This window comes from Rattus norvegicus, chromosome 3 (genome assembly GCF_036323735.1).
Source record: "Rattus norvegicus strain BN/NHsdMcwi chromosome 3, GRCr8, whole genome shotgun sequence".
Lineage (NCBI taxonomy): Eukaryota > Metazoa > Chordata > Mammalia > Rodentia > Muridae > Rattus > Rattus norvegicus.
In genome coordinates, this window is record NC_086021.1 from 29,687,338 (window position 1) to 29,712,297 (window position 24,960).

At 55.6% G+C, this 24,960-nt stretch overlaps 1 protein-coding gene across 2 annotated transcripts in view; it reads right to left on the reverse strand.

The window, feature by feature from the left end:
• Window positions 1-24,960, reverse strand: part of Notch1 (notch receptor 1) — a 45,574-nt gene that overhangs the window by 11,298 nt on the left and 9,316 nt on the right. Inside the window, exons 3-24 of one of the 2 annotated variants that reach the window (NM_001105721.1) lie at window positions 15,798-16,060; window positions 14,884-15,222; window positions 12,291-12,413; window positions 11,616-11,849; window positions 10,928-11,083; window positions 10,578-10,763; window positions 10,149-10,262; window positions 9,337-9,450; window positions 8,809-9,042; window positions 8,619-8,729; window positions 7,672-7,864; window positions 7,080-7,225; window positions 6,778-6,891; window positions 4,814-4,933; window positions 4,379-4,531; window positions 3,489-3,717; window positions 2,791-2,992; window positions 1,904-2,057; window positions 1,588-1,772; window positions 1,039-1,171; window positions 534-791; window positions 342-454 (exon numbers count right to left, since the gene is read on the reverse strand). In NM_001105721.1, coding sequence (NP_001099191.1) covers window positions 342-454; window positions 534-791; window positions 1,039-1,171; window positions 1,588-1,772; window positions 1,904-2,057; window positions 2,791-2,992; window positions 3,489-3,717; window positions 4,379-4,531; window positions 4,814-4,933; window positions 6,778-6,891; window positions 7,080-7,225; window positions 7,672-7,864; window positions 8,619-8,729; window positions 8,809-9,042; window positions 9,337-9,450; window positions 10,149-10,262; window positions 10,578-10,763; window positions 10,928-11,083; window positions 11,616-11,849; window positions 12,291-12,413; window positions 14,884-15,222; window positions 15,798-16,060 — 3,874 coding nt within the window. Of the gene's footprint in view, window positions 1-341; window positions 455-533; window positions 792-1,038; window positions 1,172-1,587; window positions 1,773-1,903; window positions 2,058-2,790; window positions 2,993-3,488; window positions 3,718-4,378; window positions 4,532-4,813; window positions 4,934-6,777; window positions 6,892-7,079; window positions 7,226-7,671; window positions 7,865-8,618; window positions 8,730-8,808; window positions 9,043-9,336; window positions 9,451-10,148; window positions 10,263-10,577; window positions 10,764-10,927; window positions 11,084-11,615; window positions 11,850-12,290; window positions 12,414-13,617; window positions 14,646-14,883; window positions 15,223-15,797; window positions 16,061-24,960 lie in introns of those variants that run through there. The other variant, XM_039104374.2, reaches the window with a different exon arrangement.

Sequence of the window (24,960 nt, forward strand, 5' to 3'; positions counted from 1 at the left end):
TGTTGGGCTGGGATACAGTGGCAAAACATTTGCCCAGCATGTGTGAGTTCCCAACATAGTATAGCAGGAAATAAATGTTTTAAACTGGGGCTTGTTCTGTAGCCTAAGGTACCTCAAATACAAGGCCATCTTTCAGCCTCAGGCTCCAGAGTGCTAGGATCACTCTGTTTTATGAACAAGCTGGGGACAAGAGAAAGCATGTGACCTAGACCCTAGCCTCTGCCGGAGGTCGTCAGGCTGACTACTCAGAGTGAGGGACAGATCCGCACAACAGAAGAGTCAGGATTCAGGCACCCTCAGACCTGGCGCCCTTGCAGCTGCACAGAGCCAGGGACACCTACCGCAGGGCACCTACAGATGAATCCACGGGCGGTGTTGGAGGCCACAGCACAGACACCTCCATTCCTGCATGGTTTGCCCCTGCAGCCATTAATGACCGACTCACAGCGGCGTCCTGTGGGAGAGACAGTAAGGAGCCAGCCCTGCTGACCCTGCCCATCCACCCATCCGACCCGCCTGCCCGGGGCACGTACCAGTGTGGCCAGCCCGGCACTCGCAGTGGAAGTCATTAACACGCTGCACGCAGTTCTGGGTGCCACGTGGGTCACAGGGGTTGGAGAGACACTCATTGACATCGCCCTCGCACCGCTCCCCGACGAAGCCTGGCGGGCAGGTGCAGGTATAGCCACCCACCTGGTCCACGCAGGTGCCATTATTGAAGCATTTGGGGCTTCGGGAAGCAGGGTCTAGGGGAGGATGGCAGTCATCGACGTTGATCTCACAGTGTACACCTGCAGAGTGACAACAGACACCATCAGAAGATACTGGCTGTACTGTCCTGTGTGGCCCAGTCCAGCAACCAATCAGGAACTGGGACCAAGGGAAGGGAGCACAGGGCTTTTGGGGCCCATCTTCCCACTAAGATCCCTGTCCCGTGGTCAGCTCTGAATCACCTTGGCCTCACAAGACAAGACTGAGTGATCTCTGGCTGGATCCTGCCCATGAAACCCAGGTCCCCACCCAGGTCCCCACCCTTACCCTGTGTGCCCCTGGGGCAGGAGCACTTGTAGGTGTTGGTCAGATCAATGCAGGTACCCCCATTCTGGCAGGGTTGGGATAGGCACTCGTTGATCTCCTCAGAGCAGTTAGAGCCATGGTACCCAGCCACACACTGTAGAAATGGCATAGGTCACAGCTTAGCTGGGATTGTGGTATCATGTCCCCCACTTGCCATGCAGCCATATCCTGTCAGCCCTCAAGTGGGAGCTCCACCCAGCAGACCCCAGGTAGGACCTCAGTAAGTTGAAGTAAGTGTCCAAGGTGGGGAGGGGACAACACCTGGCTCCCCGGGGGTGAGGACTTGGACCAGGTGTCAGATACCATGAAACCAGAGGGAAGAGATACCCTAAGCACTGCCTGGCATGTTTTTCCTCCCCCAGCACATCTGTCATGTGACTGGATCCTGAGCAGATACGGGACACTTGGCTCTAACATGGCTCAGTCTGCTACGATACACTATGTCCTAGCCTTGCCCTCCTTTAGCAACACTCACACCGACACCTTCCTCCACCCCAGGACGGCCCACACCTTGCAGGAAAAGCCACCGAGATAGTCAGTGCAGGTGGCTCCGTTCTGGCAGGGATTAGGTGAGCACTCGTCCACCTCGTCCTCACAGTAGCTGCCCGTGTATCCTGCCTGGCAGTGGCAGTAATGCTTGTCTTCCTCATCCACACAGAGCCCTCCGTGCTGGCATAGGAGAGTGACATCGATGCCTGTGGGGACAAGAAGGGAAGGAGATGAGGCCTGGGTTCCAACTCTCAGGACTACTGCCCATTCCTTCCCGACCTGGTAGCACCAGGGTGCTCCTGGCCTAGGCTGGGCCGGAGCGAGAACAGATGGTTACCTCGCTTCTGTGCAGCCACCTCGCAGGACACACTGAGCACGTCGCAGTTGAAGCCAGTCCAGCCGCTGCGGCACTCGCAGTGGTACTGTGTGTTGGTCTGCCAGCACTTGCCGCCATTCTTGCAGGGAGCTGAGTCACACCAGCGCACAAGGTTCTGAGGAGACAGGCAGTGGTCACCTCTCCCCCACCGACTCTGACTGCCAGGGGCACCCTCCTGCCCTGGTCTGGTCCTGGCTGGCTTTTGAGTAGCACAGTGGTTCTCAATTTCCCTAACGCTGCGACCTTTTAATTACAGTTCCCCATGTTGTGGTGGCCTCCAACCATAAAATTATTTCATTGCTTCTTCATAACTGTAATTTTGCTACTATAACGTAAATACGTGATATGCAGGATATCTGACATGCAACTCCTACTGCGGTCGTGACCCACGGGCAGAGCACCAGTGGAGTAAGGCATTCTACGTCCTGACTCCTCCACTCCTTCCTGTCCCCACCCGCTCAAGAAGAGTGTCACCTAAGACTCTCAGGCACAGGCCTCGCAAACACCTCCTGCCCTGGAAACAACCTGGACTGGGCTCCATGTCTCCTTACTCTCCTTCAAGGCTCTCTACAGCCCACTGGCTGCCTTCCCTTGGACATCCTGCCCCCAGGCTGCTCCACACAGACGGCCACATAATACACTCCACGGAAGCAAGGGCCTGGCTGGCACCCATGCCCAACTGTCTCTCTCAGAAGCACCCAGCTTGGCATTTTCCCAGAGGATGTGGGTTCACTCTGACTCCATGAACCAATGATGACCGCGGGGAGCCCTCTGAAGGAAGCATGGCTCAGGACTGGGCAGTGGGGAGTCCTAGGCCTTCCGGGTCACACCCTGCAACCTCAGCTCACCTGGCAGTTGAGACCAGTGTAGCCCTGTGGGCAGGTACACTTATAGGTACCATAGCTGTCTTGGCAGGTGCCACCATGCAGACAGGGCCGTGAGTCACACTCATTGACGTCATACTGGCAGTAGCTGCCCGTGAAGCCAGGTGGGCACAGACAGGTGAAGGAGTTGATACCATCCACACAGGTGCCACCATTGAAACAGGAGCTGGAGGCAGACGAGAAGCAGGGAAGAGTGAGGAGGATCCTAAGGTCCTTGCCAGGAGAGACAACTCTACGCCTACACTCAAATCATGAATGAAGACTTTATAACATATGGGTGCATGATGGTTAAAAAAAAAATCGAGGGCAAAATAAGAATACTGTAGGAAACACATCACACCTCAGGCTTGACACTGATATTTAACTGTAAGCCTCCTGGCAACCAGGGCAAAAGGGGAAATAAGATGAATTACAAAACTCTTGTTTGATAGGAGGCTGGTTCCCCAATTCCTCTGGATAAACTTCCCTGTTCTAAGTCACTGAAGGCCACAAAGGCCCCTTCAGGAGGGACACTGCAGCATAATGAGCAATGCTGGACTCAGCTCAGTTAGTGCCGAATGCCCCCTGGGTCTGGACAAGACACCTGCTTGACACGCTATGCTGTGAAGGCTGTGTCCTCCCCCACCCATTTCTGTCCCCTCCCAGCGGAGGCGGGGACCCACCTCTCGGTACAGTCAGGTGTGTTGTTCTCGCAATGGATGCCATTGAAGCCCGTGGGGCAGGTGCACGTGTAGCTGTCCACGCAGTCAGTGCAGTTGGCGCCATTTTGGCATGGATTGCTGGCGCATTCGTTGATGTCCTCCTCACAGAAGGCACCCTGGAAGCCGGGCAGGCAGTCGCAGAAGGCCGCGTTGACCCCGTCAGTGCAGGAACCCCCGTTGTGACATGGGTCTGAAGGGACAGAGGGATGAGCCTTAGGGTGGCCACTGGCCATGGTACGGGGACCTGAGAAGGCGGTGTGGGATGGCAAGAGCTCACTAGCAAGCCTCCATGACACTAGTTGATGGGGCCACTCACCTCAGGTTGATCCCAGCACTGAGCCTGGGATCTGCTCTGCAAACGCTCCTTCCCTCAGGCCCAAGGCTTCACAGAGCAGTCATGGGGAAGCCAGCCCCCCTCCCCCACTGATGGTGCCAGGTGGACCCTCCCTCAATGTCTTTAGCTTTGACTCAGGATGGGGGCATCCCCAAAGCCCTACACAACTGGGGGGGGGTCAAGGTTGAATAGAGCTAGTCCCCATGTCATCATTTTGAAGTGACTGGCGCCTCTGCTGGGTTGGGAAACGTAGCAACAAAGCCTTTTAGAGACTTTGCTCAGTCCGTGTGAAGCACACATTGATGATGTTCAACAGCCACCTCCTGGCCTGTCTCTAGCCTCTGACCCGTCTCTTTTCATGCACAGGAAGGTGGACTGAGCTGAGGGCACAGCTACCCACAGCCCTACATGACTGCTGGGCACCAGGACTGTTTTCCCACCTCAGCAGCTCTCTGCTATGTGTGCTTAGGGACAGAGGCATACGAATATAGGACGGACAGAGCCGGGTACCACTTACTGGGTCGGCAGTCATCGATGTCACTCTCGCAGTTGCGACCCGTGTAGCCAGCCTGGCAGAGGCAGCGGTAGCTGCCATTGGTGTTCTGGCAAGAGGCACCATGGCGACACGGGCTTTTCACACACTCATTGATGTCGATCTCGCAGGTTTGACCTGTGAGGACAAAACTCATTTGGTTACCTCCCCAGCCTCTGAGCCTCTGTGCTAGCTGGTCCGGCTATCCCCAGGGCTTCTCCCCTGACCTCTGGAGAACAGAGGCTATGGAGTCAGGATGGGAAAGGCCATCCAAGGTCCTCTTCTGCTCCTGGGCTTCCCAGAGCTGGTGGTTCAGCACGGATGGGCTCATCTCTGGAGACCATCCCACAGCCAAGCTGGGGCCCCTGACTTCCCACCCACCATTCTTGTCCCAGTCTGGTGGGACCAGGCAAGCCTCACCTTGCCAGCCTGTGGGACAGACACAGGAAAAGCTCTCATAGTCCTCAGACTCCTTGCATACCCCACTGTTTTTGCAGGGGCTGGTGGCACATGGGGCCAACACCACCTCACATGTGGCTCCTAGAAAGAAAGATACGTAGTAGATAGGACCCAGCTAACCTGGCCCACAGTGTCTTCCATAGAGGGGCTGGGGGAGTATAGGAGATGCTGTATGATTGGCCAGCCAGACTCTGATCCCGGGAGGAATGACGATTGCAGACAGGAAGTTAGAGATAAAGCAGAATCAAGTTTCTCTCTGAAGCTACTTTTTTAAAAAGTGTATAGTGTATGCACATGGGCATGTAAGTACACACAAGTGTGTATGCAGAAGCAGAGATGGAGGTCAGGGGTCCTCGACCAACCCTGCACCTTATTCCTTTGAGACAGTCTCCCTGAATCAGAAGCCTGCCATCATTTTAGCTAGGATGGCCAGTCAGTGAGCTCTCAAGATACATCTGTCTGTGCTCCCAAATGTTGGGGTTACGGTACCCAGTTTTCATGGAACAGGTCTCAGGTTTCCACAATAAGCACTCTTTCTCCAGGAGCCATCTATCTAATCCCAGAAGCCATTGCTCATCTTCCAAATGCTGCGAGATAAAACCTGGGCCTTGCTCAACCAGAGAACCTCAAAACAAAACCCTACTATAACAGGTGGTTGAGCCTGGAGGACCCTGGCCTGGTGCCCATTCCAGGAAAAACCTTGAGCTGATCCTGAGGTTTTAGGTCACTCCTGAGACAGAGCTACCATGGCTACCCCAAGCACATCCTACACGGGGTGCAGCCTCACACTAGGGCAGTGCATCTGATAACCGCCTGGGGGAGCCATGCGTGACCCAGGTGACTCCTCATAATCCCAGCTAGCTTTCCTGTTTATGGCCATGGTTGGCTCCAGGAGCTAAGCAAGGAAGCCTTATCTTCCTTGTCTCCCACCATGTCCCCAGCCCGCTGGTGAGAGTCTCCAGGGCCTCTCTCTCTATCGGTTTCCACGGTGACCTGGGCAGACAGGAACTTTGACAGAGTTTCCGACAATTGTGCAAAGGGAAGCAGGAAGCAGGCCAGCAGGAAGCTGGTCAGCGCGGCTTGACTCCTCCCGCCAGCCTCGATAGCAACAGGACCAAAAGGGACAAGGGGTGTGCCTGGCGGCTGACAGTTTCCTCACTGACCAACGCAGGAGACAAAATCCAGGCCCTTTAACTTTGTCAAAGAAAACAGCATCCTGGTCACTAGCTGCAAAGCACCATAGGAACTGGAAGGGCTCCACCTTCACAGACCCACTTGCGATGTCCAGAACCCAGTAGCAGCAGCAGCAGCAGCAGCAGCAGCAGCAGCAGCAGCAGCAGCAGCAGCAGCAGCAGCAGCAGCAAGAAAGCCACCAGTATTCAGTGGCAGTATTGGGAGCTGCAGGGGTTGGGGGGCAATGTGGCCATGGCTTTCATGTTCAATGCACATCTCTCCTGCAGGGGGTCTACTTCTCGCCATTCCTCAGGCAGTGCCCATGGCAGGAGCTGCCACTGTTCATCTGAACAGAGGGCTCCTTGTCTCCTCACACAAAGAAGCTGCCATCAAAGGAATCCCAGGCTCAGCCAGAGGAGGAGGGCAGCCAGGGCCCCCAGAGGCACAGGCAAAGTGGACCGTGATCCATTCAGTCTCTACCAGTCAGGCCCCTGGACTTTCTCTGGAGGAGTCCAGGGCTCCCCTCACTCCAGACATGCCAGGTGAACACCTGGATACACACACCCTGGAGCTTCCTCCTAGGCACCCTCTGTATTTGCTCATCTGGGGACTAATCCCCAGGCCCAAGTGCCGCAGGATCCAAGATCCCCACTCAGTGAGGAGCAGAACCTTCTCCAATGCCTGGTGAGCCCATACACTCTCGGCCCCACTAGCTACCACCAGAGCCAATTACAGTCCCTGGCTGCTCATACCTGTATAGGGCAGAGGGCAGTTGCATTTGTACCCAGCGACATCATCAATGCAGGTGCCCTGGTTCAGGCAGGGGTTGGAAGCACATTCGTTAATGTTGGTCTGGCAGTTAGGGCCTGTAGGAAGAAGAGCAAGAGTGGGTGGGCCTGAGCCTCTGCCCTCTGCCCTTACTCGGGAGAGCCAGGGGCCCAGCCTGAGAAATGCCAGCAGCTCCTGTTCATCAGGTAGACCAAGAAAGAAGACACCGTGGGGTTGTATTGCCACCAGGGAGGACCCACTCTGCTGTGTCACCCACCACACTCACCACTGAAGCCTTCTCGGCAGGTGCATACGTAGCCACTGGTCATGTCTTTGCAGGTGCCACCGTTGACACAAGGGTTGGACTCACACTCATTGTTGTTGATGTCACAGTTTGTCCCACTCCACCCAGGGGCACAGTCACATTTGTATCTGTAGAGAGGCCTCTGTTTGTAGCCTGGGCTACAGATACAGTTCCTAGACTACAGATCCAGTCTGAGGGCAAGGACACATCATCTACTGGACTGGAGGTACCCGCCTTTCCCAAGACCATGCAAGGGTTCTAGACTGGGACAGTGTGACCCAGTACTGACCCTCTGTACCAAACTTTTTAACAGTTTGAATAAGGACTTTAGCAGTCTCCCCATATACACACTGACAGAGGGCTGCTGTCACAGGTATCAGACGACCGTTTCAACAGCCAGGGTGCTTAAGGTCTATATCCTGAGCTGATGTTAGCCAATAAGGACACAACCCAGGGATGCTGGGAAGACTCTTGGGGCTGACCTCACACTACTGGTCTCACAGGAACACCCATTCACCCAGTCCGTATCTGCCCCAGGCTTCTAGCTGGTTCCCCCCAGGCCAGTCTGCCATACCCATTGAGGCCATCCCGGCAAGCTCCATGGATGCAGGGGTTACTGTTGCACTCGTTGACCTCAGACAGGCACGTAGGGTCGTGGTAGCCCTCGGGGCAGCGGCAAGTGAAGCCGGCGATGCCATCCTCACAGGTGCCCCCGTTGTGGCAGGGGCTGCCCGCACATTCGTCAATGTTGACATTACACATGCTCCCTGTGGGGGAGAAGGGGCTGATACCAGGCCTGCCACCCAGAGACCAACCCTCCTGGAGCTAAACCTGGCTGGGCCTCAGTTTCCCCGTGTGCCAATCTATGGAACTTTAAGCCACGGGAAAGTGCCTTATGCAGCAATGAGTTACGTGACTGTGGTGCCAGTAGCTTCAGGGTCTCCTGTTGGTCCAGTCTGGCCACAAACTCACTGCATAGCTGAGAACAGCCTGCGTTTCTGATCCTCTTGCTTTCAATGTCAGAGTACTAACATATGCCGCTACGCTTGGCTTATGTGGCAGGAGAACTGAACATGTATGTGGCAGGGGTTTTGCACGCTAGGCCAACACCTTACCAACCGAGTCATTCTTCAGCCAAACTTTACTACACCCTTGAGACCTCTGGGACACTGTCCCTCTGTTGACAAGGTTCCCAGGGCTCAGAGAAATTAAGGTTCTTATCAGATATAAGGGTGTCAGAGGCAGAACGTGTGTCCGAAAGCCTGGCCTCGGAGCTCTAGCCACCCCACTTCAGCCATTAAGTCTGATGTGGCCAGGGCTGACACTGACAGGGGACAGAAGGCATGTGGAGGCCACCCAGTCCTTATGATACCCGCCCTGTGGGCAGACCAAGATCTGGGAGGCGGATACCTAACTTGTGTCCTCCAGCCCTTGGACCCCTGCTAACCCCACAGTCCCTCCCAGACCTCATTCATCTAAAGGCTCTAGGGTTGACCTTGACCTCCAACTTCAGCCGCTCACCTGTGTAGCCTGGCTCGCACGCACACTCGTAGCCATCGATCTTGTCCAGACACGTGCCAGAGTCACAGGGGTTGCTCGCACAGTCATCCAGATTGATCTCACAGTTGGGTCCTAGGGGCAGCGTGACATGTGGTCAGCCTCCAAGCCTAGCCTCACCCTTTTCCACCCACTGCCAGCTCTGGCCAGTCACCTGTGGTCCCCTTGAGGCATAAGCAGAGGTAGTAGTTGTCACGGTCCTGGCAGGTGCCGCCATGGCGGCACGGCTGGCTGTGACACTCATTAATGTTGGTCTCACAGTGATGGCCTGTGTAGCCTGGCTGGCAGAGGCAGGTAAAGGTGGCCACACCATCCTTGCACAAACCATAGTGACAGGGGTCAGGGTCACACTCGTCAATGTCCACCTCGCAGTGGGTCCCCGTGTAACCTAGATGGCAGGAAAGGTGGACATTGGTGAGCTTCAGGGCCAGTTACTCCCTCAACACTCAGTTGGCTACACCTAGGGAAAATACTGAGCAGGCCCAGCCCAGGGTCACTGGATGTGGGAGTGTCACATACCCCGGGATGTTCTCATCACTCCTGTCTGGAGTCAAAGCAGAGTTAAGTTCTTGACGCTCAGATTATATAGCCCCAAACGAAGGGCTCCCCAGTTTCCTGTCCCTTCTTCCCACTATCTAAGCCCGAGTCCCCTCCCCCAGACCCTGCACACTGCCTCTTGTACCTTCTGTGCACACGCAGGTGTAGGTGTTGGGCCCATCCAGGCACTTGGCGCCGTTCTTGCATGGTGTGCTGGCGCACTCATCCACGTCATACTGGCACAGGTGCCCGCTGAAGCCTGTGGCCAGGGAAGAGGAGATGGTTATGTCTGACAGTATCCTAGCCCTTCGGTTGCTACCCACAGACCCTATAGTTAGCTGAATGACTGCTCACATGGGCTCCCTAGAGGGTACTTTGTCACCAGTGGCCACTGACCTCCAGGCTTCAACCTGCCCTGGTACCCTTACCCCTCTGATCAGTTCCTGGTTCAGCACTGCTCAGTGGCTGCCTCCCTGGCCCAACAGAGGGGCCCTTTTCCTAAATAGCGTCTGGTTGCTATGGTTACAGCTGCACTAGGTTGTGAATGGGACTCCCCTTGCTCGACCAAGTCTAAGATGGCTGATTTACATCTCACAAGGCCCAAAGTCTGGTCCAGCTCTGGGGTAGGCAAGAGACACCTTCCCGGGGCTTTTATGTTCCCTCCTCAGTTCCTCCAAGTCCTTCCCAGATATACAGGTCAGATCCCCACACTGTGTCTCACTCGCAGGTGGACCCCCTTATCTCGGGAGCACCGCAGCTCCTGTTTATCTTTCCCCCCTTTAGTAAAGGGTTTCTGGTGCCAGGCTCTCTATAATGCCCACTCTCATGTGGGCCTTTCTTTACCTTTGAGGAAAGCCTGAAAACCTCCTAGTCAACTCACAAGGCAAATTCCTCCCTCAAAGGTGTCTGGGAAGAGAGCATGAGGACACAGGTCCTGTGGTAAGTAGGTGGCCTCACCTTTGGGACACTGACACAGGAACTCGTTGATCTTGTCCACGCAGCGGCCATTGTGTAGACAGGGGCTGCTGGCACACTCGTCCGTGTTGATCTCACAGTATACACCCTCATAACCTGGGGATGGGAGATGGTTGGATGGAGGATGGCTTCACTAGGCTCTTCCAGAGCCCTCCAGCTGAAGGCTTGGGAGAGAAATGACCCTCCCTCACACAGGCCGAGCGTGCCCATTGGGGTTCATGTCTATATCTGTTCTGGGGTCTGTACACCCAACTCTGGGTACATTCTCCACTTTGTCCTGTTATCCTGGCCTCAGTTTCCCAGATGCTGCCAACCCTCACAGAAATCTTACTTGAAGCAATCCAGCCTTGACTCACTCTCCCACTCCCTGCTCTTGGCAGGCTCCATGGTCCGAAGTGGCGTAAGACATACCTGGCATACATATACACTGAAACTCCCCAATCTGGTCCAGGCACGTGGCATCATTCTGACATGGGTTGGAGATGCACTCGTTGACATCAATCTCACAGCGGGGCCCAGTGTAGCCCTGTAGACACTGACACTCGAAAGAGCCCAGTGTGTTGAGGCACTTGCCCGCGTGCTCACACGGGTTGGCACCTGGTGAGGGAGGCACAGATGAGGGCTCGTCGGGCTCTCTGGCCTCCAGACCACCCACAATGTCCCAGCCCATGCCTCAAGCTGGCGGTCCTCCAGGACAGGTCACAGCCCCCTCAGCGCAGCTAGCCTGTTCCTGCTGCTTGTGCTTTTACATCTGCACCTACCTAGAGCGCACTCATCCACGTCCTGGCTGCAGGCTGGCCCCGTGTACCCCGAGGGGCAAGTGCAGATGGCCTTGCCGTTGACAGGGTTGGTGTCGCAGTTGGAGCCCTCGTTGCAGGGGTTGCTGATACACGCATCGTTCAGGTGGCACAGCAGGCCTAGACAAGGCAGCCGCGGTGAGTGGGTGCTGTTTCTCCCCATCCTGGCATTAACAGGTTGCTGCAGCTGGGCCAGTCTCACCCAACGCCCTGGGGTGAACCTCTGTGACCCCCTCGAGCATCCCACAAAGCCCAGAGCACCAGGCTACCTCTGTTCAGCAAGGCTTACGAGGTCATTGCTGGAGGTGCCACAGAGACACAGCGTTGTCTCTCCCCATTCCTTTCCTGGAACAGGGTCTCACATATTCCAGGCTGAACTCGTTTGCTATAGAGCTAACGATGGCCTCGAACTTTGGATCCACTCCTCAACAGGCATGTGCCACCACCCTCGGTTTATGTGGCACTAGGGGTTGAATCCAGGACCTGTGCATGCTAGGTAGCCATTCTACTGACAGAGCTGCACTCCCAGGCCTGCACCTACATCTGAGTGAAACTGGTCCCTCCCACCTCACTCGTGATACACCAGCTGTTTGCAGCCAGGGGTGGTGAGCAACCAAGTCCCCTTCTCCCAGAGACTCCTGCGCTCCCTCACCTGTGCGCCCATGTGGACACTCGCAGTAGAAGGAAGCCACACGGTCATGGCAGGTGGCACCCTGAAAACAGGCGGCACTGGCACAGTCATCAATGTTCTCACTGCAGTCCTCACCAGTCCAGCCATTGACACACACGCAGTTGTAGCCACCGTGGGAGTTGTGGCAGGTTCCGCCATTCTGGCAGGCGTTGGGCATGAGCTGACACTCGTCCACATCCTCTGTGCAGTACTGACCTGCAAGGGGCCACAGGGCCATCAACCTCAGGAGTTGCTACAAGATAAGCTCCCCACTCTGGGCTGTGGGGCTAAAAGCCACTCTCTCCAGGAAGTCCTCCTAGATGACTTGTGCGGCCAGCCCGTAGGTCATGGCTGACCTGGCTATCACTATCCAGTGAGTCCCCAAGGACAACCTTGTATCAACCTGGTAGCTTAGACCAGAATGCTAGACTCCTGTGCGGCCAGGAACCTGATTCTGGATATGAGCTGCTAATAGCTCACATGAACCATCTGAGGCTGAGCTGCGCTGACCCCAACTGGAAGCACAGGAGCTGCCCCACCAGTCTCCTGGGCCACCCTGCCTCTTGCAGCGTGGGCTTCCCCAGCACAGGACTGAGTGCAGAGCTGTGTGCAGTTTAGTGAGTACAAGGCTGCCCCATGTAAGTCCCAAGTGCGTACCTGTCCACTCCGGTGGGCAGCGGCAATTGTAGGTATTCACACCGTCCACACAGGCACCCCCGTTCTTGCAGTTGTTTCCTGGGCAGTCATCCACATTTTCTTCACAGTTCTGTCCAGCAAAGCCTGTGAGGCCAATAGGTTAGCCTGACCTAAGTAGTCTGCCGAGGAGCCTCTGCTGGGCTCCGGTATCTTCTAGATGGATCTGAAATGTCCTACTCTGGACAAGGCATCTGTCTGTCCTTCCATGACACCCCTACTCTTGTGTCCACAGGTGACAGCTCCTCTCTAGAAAGCTGGTATGTAAACAGCTGACTAAACAGACAGGGATCTGGGTACACAGTGTTCTAGAAGGTTCCGCCGCAAAACCACTAACGGGGTTTCTGATGATTGCACACTGGGGTTGTCTACACTGAACCAGTGAAGCAGCCACAAATACCTAAAACTCCTGGAGCTAAAACTGGGGCTTGGGAGGACTAAGTTGGAAACCAGAGTGGTGGGATCCTGGCAGGCCTGCTCAATTGGGACTTGTGATTTCCTCGGGGCACAGTCGGGGCAACTATCTCTCCTCTACAGGCTAAGGCAACCCATCTAGCCTGGGGCTGGGCCCCAAGGTGTGGCCTGCAGGGTGGCCTTCATGAGGGCCTCCGCAGCAGCCGGTTAGCTATTAATCTCCTCAACTCCCGCCGGTTCAATGATCAACCCAGAAAGGCGAGTCTGGCAACAGCCAAACCTGCGGCCGGTTACTAATTAACACCATCTCTGGGGATGCCTTTGAACCCCTCCTGCCCTCGGAGAACCCACCTGTTTGCCTCCTCCTCAAAGATCCCCCTCCAGCCCACCATTTTGTACCACAGCAAAAAGCTGGAGGCTTGGAAAAGGCTTATTTGGGTGAGGGAGAGACCAACTTGGGGGCTAGTGCCCGCCTAGGGGTCAGCAAGGCCAAGTAGCTTGTCTCTCTGCCTGGGCAGAGATTTATTCTAACACAGGGCAAGCTTCCAGGAAGAAGCAAGCCTGGAGGTGCCCTGAGCAGGTGTGGGGTTTCACTGGGGGAGAGGAGAAGGGATCGTAGGTCCTACGTGGAGCCTGGCCAACGCCTTCTCTGCCTGTACAGCATCCTCCCTTCAACAGCAATTTGGGTAGACAATTTTCACCTCTCCCTACTCTGAAACAGCCTGTCTCCACACAGGGTAGTGTGCGTTCCGTCTTTAGGGGTGACCCAGCCACTGCACACCAGCCTCTGAGACACACCAGCTATGGGAATTGGACCCCATGCAGCCCTTGCTTCCCTCCTGCCCACCTCCCAGCACTCTGACTTGATCTGACCCACCTTGCCTAAGGTGGATGGCTGGCAGCTCCATGCACAAGCTCCTTGAACTTGGCTGCTTTCTCGCAGTCTGCATGACAGACCCACTCTAGCCTCTCAGCACAGGTTCTAACACCTGAGGTCTTATGTGGCCCCCAAGACAGATCTGAGCCCACAGCTCTGGGGCCCTACAGAGCATGAAGATCCTGTCCCAGCCCTCCGGAGAGCCTAACTGGCCAGGGAGTGTGTAGGCGGCTGTCTGTTTCTTCCAAGCTTGTCCAATGACTTTCAGGAAATGCATAAGCCAGTGTCTGCACGCAGAGTCTTGAGGCTAGCTCTGCGAGCTTGGGGCAGAAGGGAACTTCCCTTTTTCAGGGGGTAAGGTGGCCCCGGGGTTGCAAGGGGAGTGGCCTGAGGTCACACACACCCCCTCCCCTGTGCAACCAAGTCTATTCCTATTTCCTGAGCCCACTCCTCCTTCCTCTCAACTGCCTGGTATGTTGACCCACCCCACCCTGCCTGATGTGGATTGGTGGCAGCTCTATGCTGCTTCAAATCTGAGTTACCATGTTAGAGTGAGCGGCAACAGAAAGGAATAGGGCTGTGCCTGCCGGCCCAACCCCTGCAGAGACATCAGGCACAGTGGAAGGAACACTGTGGAGGAAATAATGAATGACATGAGGCCCCTAAGGCCCTTAAGGCCCTGTTATCCAATTATCATCCCCAGAGACAGGGGAAACCCCAGGGACTGCCCATGTCAAGGTGCTCCCCTGACATACGGAGACTCAAGAGGTATTAGTCAGTCAGGGATTAGGGGAGGCCTGGCACGAAGAAGACACCAAGGGAAGGCACTCTTGACAGCAGAAAGAAGGCTTGGGGGTTATGCACCAAGCTATGTGGATCTTAGCAGATGGCCCAGACAGAAATGGACCAGTGGGGCCTGACGTACATGTGTGGTGCACTTAAGAGTGCCACCTGGCGGGGCTGGGGATTTAGCTCAGTGGTAGAGCGCTTACCTAGGAAGCGCAAGGCCCTGGGTTCGGTCCCCAGCTCCGAAAAAAAGAACCAAAAAAAAAAAAAAAAAAAAAAAAAAGAGTGCCAACTGGCTTCTGGTATCCCTACCCTGACCTGCTCTTACACCACAACTACCGTTCCATAGCTGCTGCCCTGCTCCAAGCTTCTTTCTGGGCACCCTCCACAGGGCATTAATTCCTTCTCTGCATCCCTTAGGCTCGACAGCAGAACAGGCACAGACGTGGGTTAGAGGCCGGCGTACGAGATGGAACCTACCTGGCAGGCAGGCACACTCGTGGGTGGTGTCCCCCGTAGGGCGGCAGGTGCCTCCGTTCTGGCAGGGTGAGGGGCTGCAGGGCACGTAGGGCAGCTCGCAGTGGGGACCAGTGTGGGTGGCACGGCAGGCACAGCGATAGGAGCCAATCTCATTGTGGCACGTGCCGCCATGACGGCACAACCCAGGGTTCTGGCTGCACTCGTTAACATCTTGTCTGCAGGTGGGGCCATGGAAGCCGGGCGGGCAGCCACAGATGTATGAAGACTCAAAGGGCAGGCACTGGCCACCATTGGCACAGGGGTTGGAGGCACAGGGGTCGGCTTGCTGACATGACTTTCCTGAGGAGCAGGGAAGAGGGTCAGCTGTAGCCAGGGCCTCCCGATGAGCTCATGGCAGATTTGGACATCACGGAGGCACCAACCAGGGATAGACCTAAAGTGTTATCCTCATGATTCTCAGTACCTGCTGCAAAATGTGGCCATCTGTCTGCATAGAGAGGACTGGAAGTCACAAGAGACCAAGCCACTGCCCAAGGACAGAAAGTAGGCAAAGTCGTCTAAAACTTGTACCTAGCTGTCTCCTGGACCCCACGTATGTGAGCAATGGCAGCTCGGGGGACCCTGACAGGGAGATGGTAAGACCAGGGCTACATGAGAACTGCCCCTTTACTCACAGAAACAGTGAGAGTTTGGGGCCCTGGAATAGGGCAGCCAAAAATCAGATAGTTTGGGGCCAGAAAGGACCGGAGTTCCTGAAGAACCACCAAGATTTTTCTGGATATTAGATCCCAGCTTAACTCTGAGCCAGGAGGATAAAGTTTGGTGTGCTAGAGTATATCAAGCCAGCACGAATAGTAGTGTAGGCCCAGGCCTCAGGGTCCAGCCGTGAAGTTCACAGCCTTTCTACAGCTTACCTGACCACCCTGGCGGGCACCGGCACTTGTATTCTGTGAGAGTGAGCAGGTCACAGGTCCCCCCGTTGCGGCAGGGGTTGGCCAGGCAGGCATTGGCCAGAGGTGTCAGGCAGAGGGGCCCAGAGAAACCCAGGGGGCAACTGCAGGCATAGTCCACGATGCCGCCATGGTCCACAACATAGCACGTTCCAGCATTCTTACATGGTGTGCTGAGGCAAGGGCTGGGGTCCTGGCATCGCTGGCCCACGAACGCTCCGCTGCAGCTGTTGACAGACACGTAGGGCAGTTAGCTCCCCAGCCCTAGTTCCTCATGGCCACAGCTACCTGACCCTGGAGGTGCAACTGGGATCAGGCTCTAGAATGGAGGCTGCTTGGTGGGCAGAGGTTTCTGAAATGATGTAAGCTCCAAAGCATGAGTCAGTGCCGTGGGTGCTCACTATAAAATGGTTACTTTCACAGAACAAGCGAACTTCAATGCAATAAAAAAAAATAATAATAACGACTGTTAATTAGGGGCCAGGCAGGCTACAGACAAGACCAGCCTGGATTTCAAACCAGGCAGATTTCAAACCTGGGTCTATACTCGCAGTCAGCCATGGAGAAGGAGCCCCTGCAGGCCCCCACCCCACCCACCCCCAGTGGGGGGATGTCAACGACTCTGTGAAACTCTCATTTAGGAGGCCGATCTGCTTTTCTCTCCCAGCTTCTGTCATGAATATGCATCATCTGGGTAATAAAAGAGTTCACGGTTCCTTCCACTTTCAAACATCAATAGCACAGTGAACGCGGGAAGCAGAGCAGACTGGAGACTGTATGTGCTTTCTCTCTATTCAGTTCCTGCCCAGTAGCAAGGGGGCTATGCCAGGACGCAGGCTGGTGCCCACTCTCTACAACTCATATCATACCCCCAACCATAATGGCGCCCCCTCAGGGACAGATAAAACCTCCAAGTTCTCTGTAGCACACACCCAGCAGCATCAGCACTGTCCTCTGAGGACATGAAACACTGAAGGATTGAAGCGGAGAGCCTGTCCCACCTTCAGACAGGTGAGGGGTTTCCTGTGTCCAGGCTTAGACTTACTGGTTCCCTGCAGGGACAAGCTCAAGGTCCACAGCTGCCCCAGCCTCGGTAGCCTCTTCAGCCACCTGCCTGCCGACTCCCAGAGCCTGGGCCATAAATTCCTGACCCCACTCCTGCCCCACCTCTTGGCCCCACACTCCCACAGAAGGCTCTGGGAGCCGCCAAGCCAAGCTCTTCCCAGAGGCGAAGGCTCTGAGGCAGAACGTGCTAGCTGACAGGGCAGCCCCTACAGCAGGGTCCCAGCCAGGGACGAAGCCCCTGCTAACAGCCATCCTGGTTTCCAGAGCCTGCTCACTGCCCCTTCCCTCCTCTTGCCAAGCACCCAAAGCTATGGCTGTAACTTGCCTCAATCCCTACCTCCAGCCGACCTGGTAGTCTACTTGTTTCTGAACTGCTATTTATAACCAAACCCCTGTGTGACGGTGGCCCCAGGAGAGGCCTCCCTAATAAGAGCTGCTGTAGGCAGCGTGGGGCCTGGGGTCAGGTATCTCAGTAGAAGTACTGGGAGGCATCTGTCCTCTCTGAAGCCTTTCATCTGTGTCTACCGCTTGGGTATGGAAGACACAAAATGGCCACTCTGGTGACCATCTGTTGCCAGAAGCCAAAAGTCTCAAACCAACTGGCAGAAAGAAAACAAATTACACCCCCACCCCCCGGGGAGTTAACTCAAGCCTTTGCAATGGTTCCTGTCCAGCATGGGATGTGTGTGTTTGGTGTAGGGAGGGGTGGGGGCGAATGGGGGACATCTGGCTCCTCCTGCATGGGGTAGCCTTGGAGGGCACCTCCCCACCAGTGTGGTCAGCCACTGAGATCCACATCTGCTTCTCTGGGGCACCTAGGCTCTGGTAGAATCAGCCTTGTGGAGGCGAGGAGGCAGTCTTTGCCGGCACCACGCTGGGTCCAGTTACTAGCTGGCTGGGGAGGCTGCCGGGAGCCTGGCTCTGCCCGGCGAGGCTGGCCCCTAGAAGCTCTCCTCTCTGGATCAATGCCCCTTTGTCGGGGTAGGGTTGGCCTCAGCCCACTTGGAGAAAAGGTTTTTTTTTTCTTTCCCAGCCATTGGTGAAGTCACGGGGGAGGGAGTGTTAAGGGACAGAGGGAGCTTCATCTTCAAAGCCAAACGGAGCTGCCGTCCACCCATTCCTGCGGGGCGAAGGGAGTGGGGTGGGGGTGGGGCTCTAGGCCAGTGAGACGGAGGCTCCGAGAGGCGGGAAGATTTCCCTGGGGTGGGGAAAAATGGGGCAAGCCCAGTGCCATGCTAGGTCTCCAAGTCCTTACGCAACCCCCTGCTAGGTCTCTTAGGGTAAAGACACTGAATGTAACCAAAGGCTCCAAGCTTGCTCACATTCCTCTTCCCCTCAGGCCATGGCTGCGGTCCCTACAGCACCCTGAATAGGAACGACAATGAGAAGTCTGGGGGAACCCTCCTTGCTGGGATGCATGCTTTGCTCTGCTGGACCAGCGAGGGGGAAAATATGGCCAATAAATCAGGCACCGCAGCACGGACAAAGGGCAGCAGGGAGCAGGTGCATCTGTGGAGGGGACAGCTGCTCCCGCTGGGCGAGGCCAGACGCCAACACCAGCGGGTGGGGCAGGAGCTGGGAAGCTGGTGGCCAGGAAAGCTCCTCCGTGGGGGAATGTGGTGGCTGAGAAGGCCCATTGTCCACTCCACCGCCACCCTGGGCTTGGGGACACCACAGTGCAGGCATGCTGCTTATCTGGGCCTACCACCATGGGTGAGGCCGCCATCCACCACCAGCATTCCATAGCTGCAAGACCAGCAGGCCACTTGGATGGGACCATCCCTCAGGTGCCTGGAGCCAAGCGGCAGGTTCTAGGGCTGGGGTAGGGGGCTAGGGGTCAGACAACAGCTCAAATGCCCTTCTCTGTCTGTGGCTTACCTGTCTGACCTCTGTACCACCTGGCCACGTTCTCTCCTCACAGCATTCAAATGTCCCTAAGAAGGGACATTGAGGACACAGTTGGGCCGCAGCCATGATCACAGCCCCCACTGCTATATGTCCAGTGGCCATTTGGTCCTCAACACTGACTGATGGATGTGAGCAACGTAGAGGCCTGCATGGGAAGCCTCGCTCTCTGGGGAGTCCCTGAGCATCAACCAGAGCCTCCCTGAGTGACCCAGGATGCCCTCTGCTTCCTGAGTCGCCTCCTGTCTAGGTAGGGAAAGACCCTCCCAGGACTAAAAGGTGGGACTTCCTCAGGATGAGAACCATCAACCAGATGAGAAGCCCCAGTGCGCTCAGTGCTCTCCCCTGGCACTCTGGGCCTCTGCAGTGGGAACCCAGCCATGGCAGGTGTGCCCTCTCCTTATTTCCTTCTTAGGGCACCTACTTCTTCACCTTGGCTCTTCTACACCACAGACTCCACTGCCTGGGGTGCGACCTGTCCCACTGTGGCTGGCTGCAGGTGAGTAACGGGCAGACTGTGCGCAGGAAGGGGTGGGCTTCCGCAGATGCAGAGGAGCACAAATGGCCCCTGTGCCTGTCATCCTGTTGTCCCACGACTGCTGCCTGCGCTTTGGTGGCTGCTTCAGTACTTCCACTGTGCTGCCTCCCACCTCCCTGGCAGCGCCACTCCATGGAAATGTGACTCCCCAAAGCATCCAGAGGCAGATGTTGCTGTGGCCTCTCACCCGGGACTAATTCTAAATTGTACTGTTTTCCTTTCTAAACTACATGGCCATCTGCCGCCCCCAGGGGACAGATGACAGCTCCCTCCACCCCAAAATCAGGAGAGGGCAGAGGGACTGTAGTGAGAGTTCCTTAGCTCCTGCCCTTGGTGGGTTTATGGTCAAGCAGGGCTGGGGAAAAGAGTAGAACGTTTACTAGACTTGAGATAGCTGGGGTGGGGTGGGGTGGGAGTGGGGTGGGCTGTCAACGCTGGAGTCCCTTCATTGGCTTCCCAGAACCCAGTGCCCAGAAGAACTTTGGGGTAAGAGAAAACACTTCCAGAAGTGGGTGCGTCTTGTGGGACCCTCCCTGCTCAGCTTCAGCTGGTACATGGTGAAATGGAACTCTGCTTACCTCAGTTTTACAAGAGTTCAGTGTGTGCGTGTGTCTATCTGTAGGAGGGAGGTCGAAGAGAGGCCCTTACAGCAGGCACCAGCAGATCCAAGGTGCTGAGGGACTCACTCTGGGCATGGCTAGGACTGAGTCATAAAGGTCCAGTCCTGTCCTCAAGGAATGTATTCATGGCACAGGTAAAATCACCCATCTGAGGACTGGAGGCACCAGAGGCCCCTGAGTACCAAGGCTCTTGCTTATTCGTCTCTGGGACCAGGGGCCCGCCCTAAGGCATCTGAACTCCTGGGACCCAGAGCACACACCAGATCTATGATCCAGAGGCAGAGGGTGGGCAGAGGGTGGCTCAGTGCACGACTGAGAGTATCTGGCACCAGGTGATGGTAGTGGAGGAAGACCCCGTCTGCTCTACCTGCCTCGGGAACCACCCGAGTGTTGCTGAAGCCCTTGTTCTGCAAGCTCCCGCTCAACAAACAGTGACCATTCTCTTGTGCCCAAGGCATGGTTCGATGCAGATCCCTACCCCAGCCCGACTTTGTTCTGTTTTAGCTGTGTACCCCAGCTAAAACCCAGTAAAGCTGGCTGCCTGGCATTCAGCCTTTGCACAGTAGGTCCAAGACCAGGGCTGCCTCTCATCAAATAGCCCAGCCTGCCTGTAGGGTTTTCACAGCATCAACAATGCCAACCCCACCCATGGCAAAGGCTTCTGGGACCTCAGTCCTGGGACCTGAGCAGCCCAAGGCCCCCAAATTCCCTTGCCTCTCTGAAGGAAGGTGCTCACAACAGGCTGAGTGACTCCCTGGTCTTCTCCCTGGTTCAGAACAGTTAAGCCAAAGTCCAAAAGGCAGGAGACTCCTGCAGACCACAGTTCCATTCCTTCTCTACCCCACAGACTGCAAGGCAAGGAGCATACAAGAGCCCAGCTTTCCAGCTAAACCTGCTTGGATCCAGACACTTGTCTGAAGATCATTCAGAGGTGAGAATAGCCCTCTTCAACCTCATGGCCTTCATACCCCTGCCCCAGCTTCCTTCCCCACTGCGGCTGGATGAGGTACACAAGCCCGTGGGTAGCTAGCATTGTTTCCAGAAACAGCAACATTGCTGTTCACAGCCAGCGTCTGTGCCACCGCCTGTGCCAGCAGGGAAGGCAGGCAGGAATGACTGAGCTGTGGTCTCCTCTCAGCCTCTGCAGCCTTATGGACCCTGGCTCTCAGAGCAGCAGGGAGCTGAGAAGACAGACAGTAAGGGTTGGGGGACGCAGACTCGCCCGCACCAAGCATCAGCTGCTGCTCAGACTAGGACAGCAGTGGACAGAGCGGGAACGTGGGTCACAGTTAGGGCAGGTATAGCACGCCTACAGGTGGCTACAGGGCTAGCCAGGATTGAAGCCAGGGTTCAGGCTTTGTAGCCCAAAGAACCACTCCCAGCACACTCAGCTCTTTTGTCTTCAAATCTTTCCCCCCAGTTGCATCCTTGGGTGGTTTAAAATATGCTGGAAAAGGAAGCTCAGGAAAAGCACCCGCTTCCTGGCCTGGCTCAGGGAAGCCCTTTGTGTGGGAGACAGTTGAGGTTGGAACCTGCCCTCCAGGGAAGCCACCTTTTCCCACTACAGAGAAAACAATACGCCCCTCCCCACTGCTGCCTGTGAAGGCCCCTCTGAGGGGACAAAAAGACTCCTGGGGGTGTGGGGGGTGTTAAACAATTTCCTGGAGTTGGTCTGTGGGAAGTGGTGACCCATGGGAGCAGGGGTGGGAGACCCCGCCCACTCTGCCCCTTCCAACATTGGCGAAAGCACCATCCAGCAAACTGGGGTCACCAGGAAGCAGGGGTCACTGCTAGGGTGTGAAAAACACCTGCTTAAGCTCCCTGCCTCCACTGGGGACAGTTTCCTGCTTGACTGTCCCCAAACACAGACAGTCCCAAGTTGCAAGCAAGGTTGGGAATGTGTCTTCCTTTGCCACTCCACAATGCCTGCCTGTCACTCTGAGTCGTCCCTGGGACTCACAGGGACAGGCCTCTGTGTGTGCAGCAGTACCAAAGAAGGTTAGGAATGCCCACAGTGGACAACTACAGGCCTCTCCAGCCTGTGCAGGGTGGAACTCAGCCCTGGACCTGAAGCTGCTCCAACTAAGCAGAGGGAAAAGCTTCATCCAGAGGAAGATGAAGCCAGACACCCCACACCTCACACCCCAAAGCCAAAAGCAGTATGGCACCTGTCCATCTCTGCTTCCCCAAATAAATGTGAAAACGCTAAGAGGGAGATGCCCAGAGGCTACTCTGTCCCTCTGTCCCCTCCCCCCATCAAGGTCCAAAAGAGAAGACATACTCCCATCTGGCTAAACTGGTCCTTGGATGCCAGAAGCTTCACCACACTAGACCTTACTACAGTCTTGGAGGTGGGCTAGACCCATTTTACAGATAGGAAGACAGAGGCTCTACATACACACTCCAGATTCTGTAGCGCTTAATTCCTGTTGCCCACTGTGGAGCAGCCTTGGTTCAGAAAACAGTCACAGGCAAGATAGAGTAGCAGAGACTCCCTGGGAATGTGAGAAGTTCCCTCTATCCCAAACCGCCTCATCTCTTTGAACACCTGATCTCCCTGAAAAAACAAGGCAAAGGCCCACAATGGAGGAGTTTAGCTGAAACAAAACTCCTAGGAAGGGGGCAGGGTTCTCAGTGAGGGACCCAGGAACTGGGAGGCCCCTGCCAGTGCAAGGGTAACCTAGAAACTCCCAGCTTCCCCAAACCCCTCAGGACCCTCCTAGTGGAAGGGTCACCTGTCATCATCCCTGTGGCTACCCTTTCCAACTGGTGGCACTGAAGGTGTGCTGGTGAAGCCCATGTCTAGCTACCCACGGGGGCAGGGCCACACCCGCTGCAGGGCAGACAGAGTGAGACAGAGGTGCTCTGGGGAGGGAACTGTATAGGACCCACAGTGTCCCAGGCCAGTGGGTCTAGGACAAGCTTTGAGCTTGCAGATCCTGGCCCCTCTGCCCCTGTGGACACTGATATCCCATGCCTGACCTCTTTTTAGGTATCACTTCACAGGCCTTCTTTTGACCTCTCCAACCCTTAGCTGAGACTGGGCACAGTGAAAAGGGCATGCCCCAATCAAATCTGAGCTGCCCCAGGTCAGCCAGACACTTTCTGTAGCCTCCTAGTAAGAGCTCTCAAAGTGAGACCCCCAAATGAAGGCCATATACCAGCAGCAAGGCCAGCCAGCACCTTTAGCTACAGTGGTTCCATGGGATCCTCCACTCACCCCTGCCATAAGAAGAGGAAGTGAAGTGTGGGACTGTAGTGCAGTCCAGCTCGGGAGGAAGTGTCCGCGATCTGAGCTTTAACCAGACACAGCCTAATGGAGGGGGACAAGCTTGGCTCAGAGGCCAAGTCCAGAGTATACTCTGAGGGGAGGGGGGATCCAGCCTTCACTGTGGCCTCTGAAACTGTAAGCCAGGTCTTAGAACTGGACTGTCCCAGCTTAGGCCAGCTGCCAAGGCCACAGAGTAGGCCAGACTCTGAGCCATGAAGATAGGACACAGCCATGGCCTGACCTGTCACATCACAGTCCCACAAACCAGCGCCCCACCTGGTTTCCACTATCAGGCTCTGAGACAGAGTTGAGGTCACTTTTGTCTCACCCTTAGAAGAGGAAGTGAGAAGGAAAGCCCCACCTCGAAGGATCAACCCCTAGAAGACACGATTGACCAGATCCAGTCCAGGCAAGCAACAGAGCAGCAGAGGGTCAAGCACACAGGCAGCATCTGCCCCTACCCCAGCCACCTCAGGGCTGGGCACATACACTGGAAGCCCTACTTTCCCCCCCAAACCTCTCATTTCCAGTAACTGCTGTTTCCGCTCACTCAGAACTGAAACTGAGAGGAAATGGTGGGAGGCCGGGCTGCTGCCATTCAGACCTGAGTGATCGTTCCAGCTTTTACCACCCACATTCCTCCTCATGCAGAGCAATGGCCCTGGGAGCCTGGGGAGAGCAAGTTAGACTGCAGTGTCAGCCGCTTCTTCCCGTCCTGGGTCTCTCTGGGATCTGGTCTACAGTAGGGGACACTGTGTATCAAGAACTCCACCTGCAAATCTGCTTTTAGAGTAAGAACACCGGGGACACTGGCTTTGTCAGTAAAGTATCTGCTGAGCAAGCAGAAGGACCTGAAGTCAGTCCTCAGCATCCACAGGAGCCAGGAGCAGCAGCACACATTTGTAATCCTAGCGCTGGGGAGGGGGAGGCAAGAGGCTCTTGGAACTCGTTAGCCAGCTACTCTAGCTGGAGCAGTGAGCCCCAGGGTCTGTGAGCGACCCTGTTACAAAAAATAAGGTGGAGTGCAAAAGGAGGACACCCAGTGTTGACCTCTGGCCTCTACACACACACCAACACACAAGCACACATATGTGAACACACCTACACAAACACACACAAGATGTCAACTCAATAGGCAAAGTACCTGCTGTGTAAGCACATGGACCTAAGTTCAAACCTCTGCAACCCAGGTAAGACTCTGGGCGTGTTGGCATGTAGCCCAGTCTTCCAGGGAGGGAAGATAGGAGAAGGGTTCCTGAACCCCAAAGGCTGACTGGCTAGCTGAAGTGACAGCTTCAGGTTCAGTGAGAGACCCTAGCATGTAGGGAAAAGAAAGCCACTGTCAACCTTGCTTCCTCCCCTTCCCACACACACACACACACACACACACACACACACACACACACACACACTCACACAAACACATGCACACACACACTCACTCATTCACACACACACAAGCTCACACACTCACACAAACACTCACATGCACATACACACACAACACGCTCACACACACCACTCACACAAACACACACACATCACTCACACAAACACACACACATGCTCACACACACTCACAAACACTCACATGCACACACACACTCACTCACACACACACACTCACACACTCACATGCACACACACACTCACACACACCACTCACACAAACACTCACATGCACACACACACAGTCATTCACACATACACACAAGCTCACACACACTC